Here is a 14,191-nt window from a genome sequence, read left to right as displayed (position 1 = left end):
CCCTGTGGAATGTGGGTCACTTGACTGGCCATAGTCCAGTAATGCTAGCAGTCATATGTGCACATGTTCCCAGGCTGTAAGGAAAGCTTAGGGATATCCACGGGTAGGAATACTGAAATAAATCCTCATACTTCTGTAATCCTATGTACAGGAACTCCTGTGAATAGAAGGGGACAGAGATTTTTTCAAAAAGAACACTAGCATACCCTAGGGCATCTTTGAATTGCCATAGCCTCTGACTTCTGCTGTATGAAGAGGTAAATTATTTCACTACACATATGCCAAGTAAACATACAGAAAAGAATATAAAATATCCTATCATTCTGAAAATATTCTTATTATCCTTGATCACCAATTGGCTTCAACTAAACAAAGGTGAGATATGCCTTCCTAGACATTCATTCCCACATGTCCTGATAAATGCTAGGATTTCTCTAGGGAAGTTTTGAGAGTTGTTGTTAAGAGTGACATGGAACCATATGATTCAGAAAGACAACTTATTATCAGGAAACCCTGAAATATCTTCAGCAAGAAAAAACAATAATAGAGAGAATGACTATTCTGCCTCCAAAAGGACAAAAATATTTCTGAAAATTTGTTCCAAAAGTCACTACAAAAGCCAGGTATGGAGGTACAGACCTGTAATCCAAGTTCTTTGGAGACTGAGACAGGAGAATCGCAGGTTTGAAGCCATCTTATGAGACCCTGTTTCAAAATAAAAATAGTACTGATGGTCTAACTCAGTGGTAAAATGCCCCTGGAGTTCAATCCTCAGTATAAAAAAAAACACCAGACACCAAGAGGTAAGCATTAATAAGCTGGAAAAAAGGTTTGGACAAGGGAGAGGGTAAGGGGAGTGCCTCCAGCCTAGTTTCCATTTTCATCATTCAGATATTATGTGGCCAGAGCAGGTTTATAATTAAGCATGCAAATGTATCATCCATGCTCATATATTTCTTTTACTTCTTGGTGATCTTGTCTTTATAACCTACATATTTACACATGAATCTCTCCCTCCTAAGGGTACCATTGCAGACCTTCTGGAATCATTAATTAAGTGGGCATTTGCTCTTTAGAGTCCCTGCCCAGAAAGGAGAAGTGAGGTCGTTCAGAACAGAATAGATCCCACAGTCTCTCAAACTCATAAATAATACTGTTACCTGGGTGCCTAGATTTTTCAGGCCCAGAACCATATCCATAATACAAATTCTTCTCTAAACCTTCCCAGAAGCACCAAATTATTTGAAGGAAACAACATGGTAATTAATTCATAAAAACAAATTTTTCTTCTTTTCTCCAGTAAGAAGCTCAGCACCTTCACATCACATTTAAATATTTCCTAAGGAGCTGGGTTTGGTGGTGCACACTTGTAATCCCAGTACTTGAAGGCTGAAACAGGAGGATCACAGATTCAAAGCCAGCCTCGGCAATTTAGCGAGGCTCTTAGCAACCCAGTGAGACCCTGTTTCAAATAAAAAATGAAATCTGACTAGGGATGTAGTTTTGAGATAGAATGCCTTTGGGTTCAATCCCTAGTACCAAAAAATAAATGAATATTTCCTGAAATATAAATTTTAAAATAAATTGGGCAATTCTTTTGATAAATATCAAAAGCCTTATTTGGGTTTTTTGAAGATTTAAAGGAGTTTATTAAAAAGATAGAAATACAGAAGATAGCTACAGCCCCATGCTAAAGCATGAAGGGGTGCTTCTAACGAAATCACCCTGTTTTTGTTGTATAAATAAACAGCTTCTACCTTCATAAAATAAAAATAATAATGGTATTCTTCCCCTAAAGCTGTCTCTGTATATAAGATTTATTATCACTAAGATAACACTGAGTCTTTGAAATGTGTGGTTGAAATGTCCCAGCAACTGAGCCTGGAATCTAGAAAGTCACCAGCTAGAGCAGGTGGATACTTTGGACTGTCCTTTATAGCTAAAGTATTGCCAGGTGTGGATGGCAGAGATAAGCAGAAATTTGTATCATCCATTCGTATTTCCTTCAAAAATAGAACTCCTTATCGAAGTGTCATGAATTACATTATTATTGCTCTATGGAAAATAAATGGAAGCCGGGCATGGTGGCACACGCTTGTAATCCCAGCATTTGGGAGGCTGAGACTGGAGGATCGTGGTTCGGGGACAGCCTCAGCTACTTAGTGAGGCCCTCTGCAACTCAGTGAGACCTGGTTTCAAAACAAAGGATAAAAAAAATAGGGCAGGAGGTGTAGCTCGCAGGGCAAATGCCCCTGGGTTCCATCCCCAGACCCTCAAAAGAAAAAAAAGAAATGGATGACACTCTCACTAACTCAGGAATTACATCTTGACACAGGTCAGCATTACCTTTGCATACTTCAAAATGACTATCAAATTCACATAACTCATAACCTCTCCATCTGATGAGCAGCAATCCATATGCATTTATATGACTTACGTGCCATAAAACATTTTCTTCTTAGGTGATCTTTACATTCTTTTTCCACCCATAATATTTAAACACTTAAATAGAATAAACAGCAGTAGTTTGCAAATAATTATTATTTTCCTTATTTTTCGCTTCTCAATTGTATTAGAACAAGGAATATATATGAAAATTAAAAGATGAGAAATTCTCACAGTAGAATTTCATTTATCAGTGAGAAAAACCTTTCTGGACAGGGAGATGTTCCCAGACCCCCAGAAACTACATCATATAGCTCTCCTGTTTTCTCCCAAAGGTTGCTTATCCATGTCTTTGTCTTAGGAAGGGCTCTGCTCAGCAAAAAGTTCATAACAAGCCCTTCAGAGGGAGAATGTTTGACTAATTTCCATGATAGGAATGTAACCTACTTTGTTTAATTCTTTCTATTCTATATTGAGGTGAGTCAAGTAAATATTTCTGACTTTTAATTCTCTCAAGTACCAGTTAAGGGCATGCAGTAATTGCTCAAAACATTACCCTGGAGACATATTACTGCATCACAGTGAAAGGCCCCAGCTGCAAAATATACCCTTGATAGGTTGATAGTTAATTGATGGAGAATGATGATCCCTGAAGAACAAAATCATTATTAACATCTAACCCTGAGGAGCAAAACTAAAGAGAACTACTACCCTTCTGTGTGCTCCACTGGAGAAGTCAGAGTACAGAGTTGACTATATACTGATTTGCCTTCTGGCCTGCCCCATCGTTTGCTGTAGAGGCATCAGCAGATTATTTAACCTATCTGTGCCTCGGTTTCTTTACGTATAAAGTGTTGACCAGTACTGTTATCATTATAATTATGTGAAGATGCTAGGTTGAAAAATAAAAAGATAAAAAAGTTATCCATTTAACAGGTATTTATGGAGAAAAGCATCCAATATGGAGATGCAGGTACAAAATCCATAATCCCTGCCCTTGAAACACACACAGACTAGAGGGACTCACAAGACATGAGCATCAAGAATAAGGCAAGGGAGAGAATGAGGGAAAGGAGAGAAAATATTGCAGAAGCAAAAATGACTTCCTGGAGAAAAATGGCATTTTATAATAACCAGATGAGCCGGGCGTGGTGGCGCACGCTTGTAATCCCAACATTCTGGAGGCTGAGACTGGAGGATCGCGGTTCACGAACAGCCTCAGTTACTTAGTGAGGCCCTCCACAACTCAGTGAGACCCTGTCTCAAAATAAAGAATAAAAAATAGGGCAGGGGGTGTAGCTCAGAGGTCGAATGCCCCTGGGTTCCATCCCCAGACCCTCAAAAGAAATAAAATAAAATAAAATAATAACCAAATGCCCACCTACTTTCTTTTTAATCAAAATACCAACTTGTGTGTATGTGTGTGTACTGGGGAAAGGATATAAATATACTGGGTTTTTAGATTAAGCTAGGTAATATAATCCATCCAATAAGATGCAATAAGAAAGAAAACAATATGGATAAAAGCAGTTTTTCTCTACCATCTTAAAAATTTAGTCTATCCCACAGTTACTTGGAGTTCTAAGGGATTTAGATTTTAAAGTACTTTCTTTCTTTCTATCTTTCTGTGTGTGTGTGTGTGTGTGTGTGTGTGTGTGTGTGTTGCTGGGGATTGAACCCAGGAGCATTTTACCTCCGAGCTACATCCCCAGCTGTATTTTTTATTCTTTATTTTGAAACAAGTTCTCACTAAGTTGCAAAGGGCCTCACTACGTAGCTGACACTGGCCTCAAACTTGTGATCCTCCTTTCTCAGCCTCCCAAATTCTGGGATTACAAGCATGTGCCACCACAACTGGCTTGTGATTTCTTATAACTTTTATGCTCCTTGGCTGTGCTGCTGCGCAAAATGTTTTTCTCCCTCATTTTTATGTAGAATTTTCTAAATGCACCTTGGATCCCTGTCAGATTTCATAAATATTGTGATTTTTCAATCAAAAATGAAACTTCTAGGAATATATCATTTGCCAGAGTTCTCTGGCATCATGGGGTATCTCAGAGGGGATCTGTATGCACTAAGGCCAGAATTACTGACACTTGAAGCCAGATAGTTCTTCATTGTGGGGCCTCCCCAATACATTACAGCATGCTTAGCAGCATCCCCAACCACTGGATACCTGTAGCATTTCTCCACTTAGTTGACATAACAAAAATTACTTCAGGAAATGCTAAATGTTCCCTGGAGGACAAACAGCTCCCCACCCAGTTAAGGACACTTTATCTAATGTAACCTTCACTTTAACTGTAGAAGCCAGGAATGGAAATCCATAATCTTTGCTACTAGTCATCCTGTGAAAGCCACTGGATGGCTGAAAGCAAGGATAAATCATTTGTCAGAAGTAGGATACTAAATTGCTAACGTGCTAACCCTGAGGTTTGGCAAATGAGTACGCTGGCAGCCCAGAACAGACCCCTAGCATTGGAAAAGCCTTCTCTCCTCCCAACCAGTACTTCTTAAACATCTTGCCCAGTATTTCTTTATACTGTTAAAATGATCAGAAACCTAAATAGATTTTGCTTTTGTGTGTTATGTCATTAATGTTTACCACATCAGAAATAAAACTGACAAATTTTTAAAGAATATATTCATTGATTCATTTAAAATGAGCTTCATATGTGTTAGCATAAATAATAAACTTTTAAAAAACAATTATATTTTTCAAAAATCAGAGAAATGAGTGGTACTGTCCTATATTTTTGCAAATCTCTTTAATATCTGGCTCAGTATAAAACAATAGGATTTGCATTTGTTTCTTCACTCAATCTACTATGATTTCACACATCACATGTCCTCCAGGAAATTCAACTGAGTATTATAAGGAAATACTATTAAGTGGAGCAAGTATTGTTTTAGTATTATTTTTAAAGTTTTGGTTTTATAGAGCCTCTGATTCTCCAGGGGTCCCTGGACCACACTTTGAGAACCACTGTTTTAAACCAACATGCTATACTGTTATAAATCCATCTCAATTAAGAGTTGACAAATGTCTTTAAAAACCGAGATCTGACCGGGCGTGGTGGCGCACGCTCATAATCCCTGTGCTTGGGAGGCTGAGACAGGAGGATCACACAGGTTCGAAGCCAGCCTCAGCTACTTAGTGAGGCTCTCAGCAACTTAGTGAGACCCTGTTTCCAAATAAAATATAAAATAGGTCTGGGAGTATAGCCTGGAGGTAGGAAGACTCTGGGTTCCAACCCCAGTACCACCAAAAAAAAAAAAAAAACAGGACCTGTAAAGATAATGGAACCTCTCCATTGGACCCTCGTGTGAGCACCTTAAATCATACTTCTTTGTCCCTAAGATCAAGTAAAAGAAGCAGTTAAGAGATTTAATGAAATGATTTCAAGAACTTATGACCTTAAAGGAGGACAGGGCCTGGCAAAGGCTCAAAGAATAGTGAAAGAACACTGTGCCTTTGGCAATAAAAAAAAGAAGTATAGAATGGCGGAAGAAGATGATTTTTATTATTTTGTACTTTTTCCTGTGGGCCTGATGGGCTCAGATCACACCTGTGTCACTGGAATACATCTTCCCTGCATCTGGAAACAAATTTCGTATTTCCAAGTTTTATGTCACTGCCTGGCTTAAAGTATTGCACTGGTAGAAATGTGGTGATGATGAAATCACAAAAATTCTCTAAGGAAAGGAAAGGTCAGGTATAGAGGAGAAGATAGCTCCAGCATTGATTTCAAGGCCATAGATGCCCTGCCTGGCCTTCAAAAATCTATGACTTAACTTTCAGTGCTAATATTAAATTAAAGAGGCTCAAAGTTTCAAATACCCTTTGTTGCTTTGTATTCCAAGCAACTCTGGTCAGTACTTGAGAAGCCTAGGGTTTTGACCATTGATTGAAGGAAATTGTATAAAGTATAAGAGGACCCCAATTTCCTTGTGAGATACAAAGCACAGATATGCTGGCTGCCAGGCCCTACACCAAGAAAGTGTCACCTCCCTATCACTAAAGGTTTACAGTTTTTCAAATTTCAGTACTCTGAAATTGCATATTATTTTTAAATGATGATGCATATGTCAGACTGTCTCAAGATGAGATGGCCCCTCTGCTCTCAATAGCAAATGGGGTGAGAAAGGAAATAGGTTTGGGACTTGATATTATAAAGGCCAATCTTTATTACTATAGGAAGCCTTGTCAGTAACTGGATATGTTAATAGGTCTAATTTATCCAAAATAAGCTAAGAAATTTTATAGCATGTTCAGAGTTACATAAATTTGTTCAGTTTCCACCTTTTAAGTTAGTGACATTCATCCCAACATATAGTAGTATTGGCAATATTGTTCACATGAATCTGAACACCTAGTTTATTGCCTCATAATAGAATTATGTCACTCTCTATGAATAATGCATTTTATTTAAAGTTATTGGATATCCTTGATTTTAAATTCAATGGCTATAGAAATAAGACAGGGTAAAGGCTTTATTACTATTTTACAGCTGAAGAAATCTCTTAAAAACAAAAGTCTTTATCCCAGCAGCAGCAGAGTTTTATATATGTGGTCCATGGATCGAGATAATGTCCTTATCCCTTAAGCAGTGAAGGACTAAGAAGCAATGTTCTTGCCTCCTGTGGCTATATTAAACTGTCAGTTGAGGGAGTCTTACCATACTAGAACAGTTTGTCTCAACTATTCCTCTATAGTGCTACCCAACAGTAGCGGAGTCCATTTGCCACTTAACATAAGGCCATATTAATATTCCACTTTTATATGATCCATTCCACCATCTGGAGATCTAAGGTGACCACAGACATATGACCACATCAGAGAGACAGGCAGGCAGTCAGTAACTCAGAAACAATCTATAGGCCAGTTTTTACATAGTTGAAAATGCTCTTATTCAAAACTCGGTTTTTCATATTATGCCTTTAATACTAAGACCAATATGTGCATAAGAATTTAGAATACATGTTTGTGAAATGAGAATATGTATGTTGTACAGTTTTTTTCAGCTGGGCAACAGATCTACATAATAAGGAACAATTAATAAGAAGGCACACTATTTATATAGGATCTATTTTCTGCTCAGATTAATCCATTGCTCTTGTCCACAAGATGGAAATGCTTCTGGACCGTCCCATTCCCAACTCCCCTGTAAAACTTGCTTTCTGTCTGGAAGTACAAGATACCCGGTTAGATCAAACTTAACATGCCTCCATCACAAAGTTGCTGCAAGCTGCCTGCCGACGATTGTCACCTGAGAGGAGTCCCTCCTCACCACACACAGCCTATCCAAAGAGTGCCTTTTTTCTATCCTCATTATTTAACAGTGTGTGCCGATTACTCAAAGCGATATGGGCAGGCCCTGGTAAATATAGCGTTGCTGTAGTGTTAACTTTTTATAAGGTAATGCTCAGGTTGCCTGCAGTGTCTAAAATTACTCTGTGGCCAGGGCCCCCTGCTTTATCGCTTTCTATAGTTTTAAAGTAGTTTGAAGCTTGAATAACATAAAATAACATAATATAATGTTATTTATGTTATTTCCCACGTGAAGAACGCCTGTAAACCTTGCAGTATTGAAACTCAGTGAACAAGGCATCTTAGACAAGCTGAAAAACAAATGGTGGTACGATAAGGGGGAATGTGGAGCCAAGGACTCCGGGAGTAAGGTCAGTCGCTGAAGGTCTTTTTGTACTGATTAGCAATCATATTTTGACCCACTGTTTATTTTCTACCCCAAACGGCTTTCCTTCCCAACACACACTTCCTGACACAGTGGGACCCCTTTATAACACCAGCGCTGAAGGAATAAGGCAATTGCCAGCCTCAGAGGCCTGCCACCTGATATCAACTGTTGACGTGGACAGCTGTTGTTATGATTAGGGAACCTGATCTGGCCCACTGCGTTTCCAAAGCTAAAATATTGAGCTGTGTTATAAGAGGGTATTACTGTACATCACATTTTGAAATTTCAGAGAAACTATAACAACAACAAAAAATAAAAAGATACAGTTGTGACAGTACTTTTTCTTAACCTCTCAGTGTCAGAGACTTTGTAGTTGTAAATACCTTTGGTTATTAATATATTACATCTATCCCATCCCAGTCAAACAAGTAAATAACAAAAAAAGGTCTCTGTAAGCAGAACAATTAGCTTCCTCCCAGCTGCTACTGTATTGTTTTAGCATCTATTTGGATCTCGAATCTCATTAAGTCTGTCACACTTCTCTCTTCCAAAGGTGTCATTTAAACCTCTGTATATAATACTTTTAGAATTTAGTCGCATGCTCCTGAAGGGTATACACTGTCAGGATAACATCACATTGATAAGCATGAAACACTCTTCCCCACTTCCTTCCTGCCCCCCTTTGCTCCCCTAAGAAAGTTCTTTTTAGTTTCAAATTTTGCCTTTTTTGTTTTTTGAACTAATATTGTGGTATCAGTTAATTCATTTCATAAAATGCCACTCATTTTCCCCATGCAGTAAACCATTTTGCTACTGATTTTCTACGTCCCACATCAGGGAATTCTGTACCTGTTCTGAAACTTAAACACATGGAACTTGAAATATTCTTGTTGTTATGGCTTACATGGTTTCTGTTAAAGGGCCAATCCCCCTTTAAATACCACATAAATATACGAACATGATGATAGAGGAGGGTTAACAGAAATTTGTCCATTTCCTGGACTGTAGAACATCCTCACCAGCCTCCTTAAGGAGATGATCCATTGTTTCACAAGTGACAGAAATTTTTACCACTCCTAGTTGACATTTATTCTAAAAATATAACTATTTGCAAAGTGGTTGTAAACATTAGACATTGCCATACCTCCTCTCTGAATGTGATTCAATTTCAATTGGCCTTTTTTAAATTAAGATGAACAAGTACAGGACTGGCTCCTATGACAATTGGGTCAGAACAACATGGCCATATTGTGTTTACATTTAATTCTTTAAATATACCAGGAATGGCTGAACCATAGAATTAAGGGTCAGCAATTGATATCATCAGCTTACTATGTTATCACTGAAAGGAGATATTCAAAATCACTCATTTAACAACTTACATATTTCATTCCATTACATTCAGCAGCAAAATGGTTACATTCCCTCTAAAAAGACTACAAAATGCTATTTTGTTTTATTTTATTTTTCAAAGAAAGACTCCTGGCCTTTTGTGTGTCCTACCTCAAGGTAGGACTCAAGACACCAACTTTTTTTCCTTCAGTTAGCTTTTTTATATAGGCAGTCAGTCAGATTTGCAGTTTGACCTGAAAGTCACTGACCAACTTCCTCAATTCCCCTCATTTTAAGTAGAAAGAAGATAAGTGCAGTATTTTTTAAATATTCTCTGCATTCCCTGAAGTAAAGGCTGAATAAAATGAGCTGTATTTTTTAAATCATCAGATTTTTGGAAAAGCTTTCTGATTTGTGTAGAGCCAATACAGGACCTAGGAGGTCTTCCTGACACTTCCCTTAAACTTTCAGGAAGATAAAATGGAGCCAATTCTTTGTGCTATGTCCTTGTCCCAGCAACATAAAAACTTGTTGCTGCCCTGATATTGACTAGGCTGACAACTTAGTGACCAATTCCCAGGGGAAGCAGTTTCTCAGTCACTGGGAGAAAGAGGAGAGTTAACTGTTTTTAAACAAACCCTCCTGAAGTAACTTCCCAAACAAGAATATAAGGAACCTTAATATTCTCACCTGGTATCATAAAAATTAATTGTTGACAAAGTTTATCACAGGGAGAAAAAAGGAGAAAAGGGCTTTGCGGGGCAGAGAGGGGAAAGAGTGCTTCAAGTTCCCAAATGACAAGAGTGTTACATTTGTAGAGACTATGTCACAGCTCAACTCTGGAAAATGGTATTTATTGAAGCCTGCAGAGGAGTGAATTATGCTTATGTTTACTCTTTTGTTTCTGTGGCCAAGTTCTGTCTTTAGCTGTTGAAAACCACTTTGAGGTACTAAGACACATAAGAAATACAAATGAAAGGACCTTTAGGTGAGAATCAAAATTGTTAACAGAAGCACAATCTACCATCTTGCTGGCTATTGTGAAATATCAGCCAGTTGCCAGAGTTGAGTCAACACTTACATCAATGTTTAGCTATTTTACAATTTAGAATTATCTTATACTACTGTAATGTGTTATAATGTCCCATTGTCTTTTCTTTCCCCAAGAACTAATCATGTTGTTCATTTTTCTTAGGACAAGACCAGCGCTCTGAGCCTGAGCAATGTGGCAGGCGTTTTCTATATACTTGTCGGAGGTCTGGGGCTGGCCATGATGGTGGCTTTGATAGAATTCTGTTACAAATCACGGGCAGAGTCCAAACGCATGAAACTCACAAAGAACACCCAAAACTTTAAACCTGCTCCTGCCACCAACACTCAGAATTATGCTACATACAGAGAAGGCTACAACGTGTATGGAACAGAAAGTGTTAAGATCTAGGGGTACGGTTAAGGTCTAGTAAACTAATCAGCCTTATGTTGCTCTATGTTGACCTCTTGTTTTTCTTTTTTGATGTTTTATTTTGGTTTATTGTTCCAAGCATGGTCTCTTTTTTGCAATCATTGGATTCTTTGAAAACAATGATTGTACTTCTTTTCTAATAGCATAGTTATAATTAAACTATAGTCTGTGACCCAAAATCTTTAGATCAGTACTGTTCAATAGAAATATATGGAGCCACATATGTGATCCACTGTATAATTTTAGATTCTCTAACAGTCACATTTTGAAAAGCAAAACAATTTAATTTTAATAATATACTTCATTTAGGCCAATATAATATCACTTCAAGATGTTACCAAACAAGGACACTAAAATAATGAATGGGATAATTCTTGTATTCATATTAGTCTTAAAAATCCGGGATATATTTTATTCTCAGGGTATATCTTAACTCATACTAGACACATATCAAATGTTCCATAGTCACATGTGGCCAGTGGCTACCATGTTGGACAGTGAAGTTCTAGGGAAAACAGCTCTTCTGGAACCAATATTTTAAATTAGGAGTAGAGTGAGGCCTCAAACTAGTTTAGTACTTCCATTTGGAAGTCTTTTAAGGAAGCACCATAAGCCTGAGACAATTTTCTTAATCTTTGAGTTACTTTGTTTTCCCCTCCTTGAAACTGATACTCAGGTAAGTTTCTCTCAAAGGAATCTAGGCTCCTTGCTGTTGGCCAAACCCAAATTAATACTTAAGTTGAACTACCTGGTCACCTTAACTCTATTAGATATAACCAAACCCCACCATTAACTCAGACATGTTTGAAAGCCAACTTGTATTAGGATAACATCTCCCTTATGGAAGCGTTTGAAAGAACATAGCCATTTATTTTTACCTCAAGCATATCTGTCATTACTAACATTCTTACCTAAAGCAGAACAGAACAATTATCAACTTCATTCCCCTTATTTTGGCTGGTGATTTTTACTTCATAAGAACCCATCAATGTGCTGGAATTTTTACTAATACATTTGTGCATTGACTTTCTTATATTTCACACTATGGATCTAAATTCAGCCGATATTTTAATATATGAACCAAGTGAATTATTTGTCTTTACCATAGAAAGTATCATCTCATTTGATGAAGTCGCTGGTTGTCCTTTCCTCCTGAAGATTACAGACTTTTGCCACAACATGTTCAGTACACTGAAATAACCTACTGACACAGTGTTCCTATTGCACTGGTGAATGTTGAAATCATAGATTCATTTTCACTAGCACTGTTTGCAAGCAATCATTTCATGGTCTAGTGTGTTTCATTTGAGTAGGTGACAGGGGCCCATTATAATTGAGAGCACATTATTTGTTTTTTTCATAGGATAGTACATGAGAAATTTCTAACTTAATAATTCCAAATTCTTAGGTGCTGGCATCCAAATCAATAACACACCTTAAATCTATATAGCAGTTTTCCAAGTGTTCTCACATCTATTCCATCATTTGATATGAGCTGCATCGTGTAGTATTTTCCCTTTTAGATAACTAAAACCCCACTACATTGAGTGACTTGCTCAAGACAACACAACTAGGTAGTTGCCATTCTGGGATGAGAACCCAAACCTTTTTCCTCCTATAAATGTATTCTTTACTGACCTATGCTGCCTCCTACTATTCATGGCCTAGTGGCTTCCAGGAAACTTGAAGCACTAACAATGTCCTGTCAAATTGAAAGTAGATCTTAAGTTTAGGTCCCCTTCCCCCATACACACACACACACACACACACACACACACACACACACACACACGCATGCAGGCATGCACACACACAACCTTAAGAAACTTTGCAAAGCCGCCATATGCCCCATTTTTATGTACTGTGGAGAACACTGCAGAGTACTCCATATGCCCCATTTCTACATTCCTCAGAAAGAATGTTTCTGAAACAGAAACATACCAAGCCTCCAAGTTGTATAGCCTCTAGGGTTATTAGCCATTCTATCTGAGAATCAATGTCCCTACATCCAAACTATTAGAGTCTCAGTCTCTTGTTAAAAGCCCCAGTGCAGCATTCCTCAGACATTAATACACATGCTAATCATGTGAGTCTTGTAAAAATTTAGGCTCTGATTCACCAGATCTATAGTGAGGTCTGAAATTTAACATTTTCAACAAGCCCTCAGGCCATAAAAGCTAGTTCAGGGAATTGTAATATTCTGGAGAAAACAATCTCAGAAAATAAAACTTAAGAAAAAAAATAAGGGGGAGATGAGGTAGAGAGAAGAAGGGGAAGAAAGAAAGGGAGTTGGTAAAAAAAAAAGGAAGGGAGGGAGGGAAGAAGGAAGGAATGAAAGAAGGAAGGAAGGAAGGAAGGAAGGAAGGAAGGAAGGAAAGAGAAAACACATGAATTAGCAATCCCTTGTTTGAAAAGAGCATTGTTATCCTAAAGTGGAGGCCTGGAATATCAAATCTGTGGGGGAAAGCCTTAGAAATTAACTTGCCAAAGTTTCTGGCTCCCTGACTTCCTTTTAGTCATCTTGATTGATCCACTTCTGTAGAGAAAAATCCAGGCTATTAGAGACAAGAGTCAGATTTCAATAGACACTTATGGCAACGTGGTTACAGCCAATTATCTGGCATCTTGGCAGCCATCTCTGTGATGATAAGAAAGCCTGGGAAGTGCCTCTATAAACAAATCTGTCCTTCACACCTGTATCGAGTCTCCAGACAAGAAGAAAAAGCCTCAGAAGATGTCAGGAAAGCCTCACATGTGTCAGTCAAGAGGTACAAATCAGACCGAACAGGAAATAGCAAGCTTTCTGCTATCCTCAGCCAATTTGGAAGTGTTTGTTGAGCTCTCCACCCATTCATCTTTTATTTCAAGTAAAGTTCTTAAATATCTCCTAGTGATTTCTAATTTGTTGTGTAGTTATTAGACTTCCAGTTCTCTGAGTTGGCCTAGATCTGTCAGGGTCTATTCAGGGGTAAAGAGATGGAGAGTTATCCTGAGTATTTACTTTGATTGCTAATTATCAGAGCCTGCCTTGGGTGTTTATAGTAGTATTAATTGTTCAGGAAGGATGGCTGAGGGTAAATAACCTGCAAGAATACAATCCAGTGAAATCTGATTAATAAAAGGGCATTCTTAGGTGAGGTGTGATGGTGCACACTTATAATCCCAATACTTGGGAAGGCTGAGACAGGAGGATCTCAGGTTCAAGGACAGCCTCACCTACTTAGTGAGACCCTCCCTAACTTAGTGAGACCCTGTTTCAAAATAAAGTATAAAAAACAGGCCTGGGAGTGTAGCCCAGAGGTAGAACGCCTCT

The 14,191-nt window shown here is 38.1% G+C and overlaps 1 protein-coding gene across 2 annotated transcripts in view; it reads left to right on the top strand.

Moving 5' to 3' along the window:
• Positions 1-10,857, top strand: part of GRIA3 (glutamate ionotropic receptor AMPA type subunit 3) — a gene marked incomplete at its 3' end in the record, with an annotated part of 379,180 nt that extends 368,323 nt beyond the window's left edge. Inside the window, exons 14-15 of one of the 2 annotated variants that reach the window (XM_080718396.1) lie at positions 7,953-8,067; positions 10,612-10,857. In XM_080718396.1, the coding sequence (XP_080574522.1) occupies positions 7,953-8,067; positions 10,612-10,857 (361 nt within the window). The remainder of the gene's footprint in view (positions 1-7,952; positions 8,068-10,611) is intronic. The other variant, XM_080718397.1, reaches the window with a different exon arrangement.
• Between the last annotated feature and the right edge of the window lie 3,334 nt (positions 10,858-14,191).

Source organism: Muscardinus avellanarius (assembly GCF_963383645.1).
Source record: "Muscardinus avellanarius genome assembly, chromosome: X".
Taxonomy (NCBI): Eukaryota; Metazoa; Chordata; class Mammalia; order Rodentia; family Gliridae; genus Muscardinus; species Muscardinus avellanarius.
Note: the sequence above shows the minus strand (reverse complement) of the source record. Positions and strands in the feature narration are given on the sequence as shown.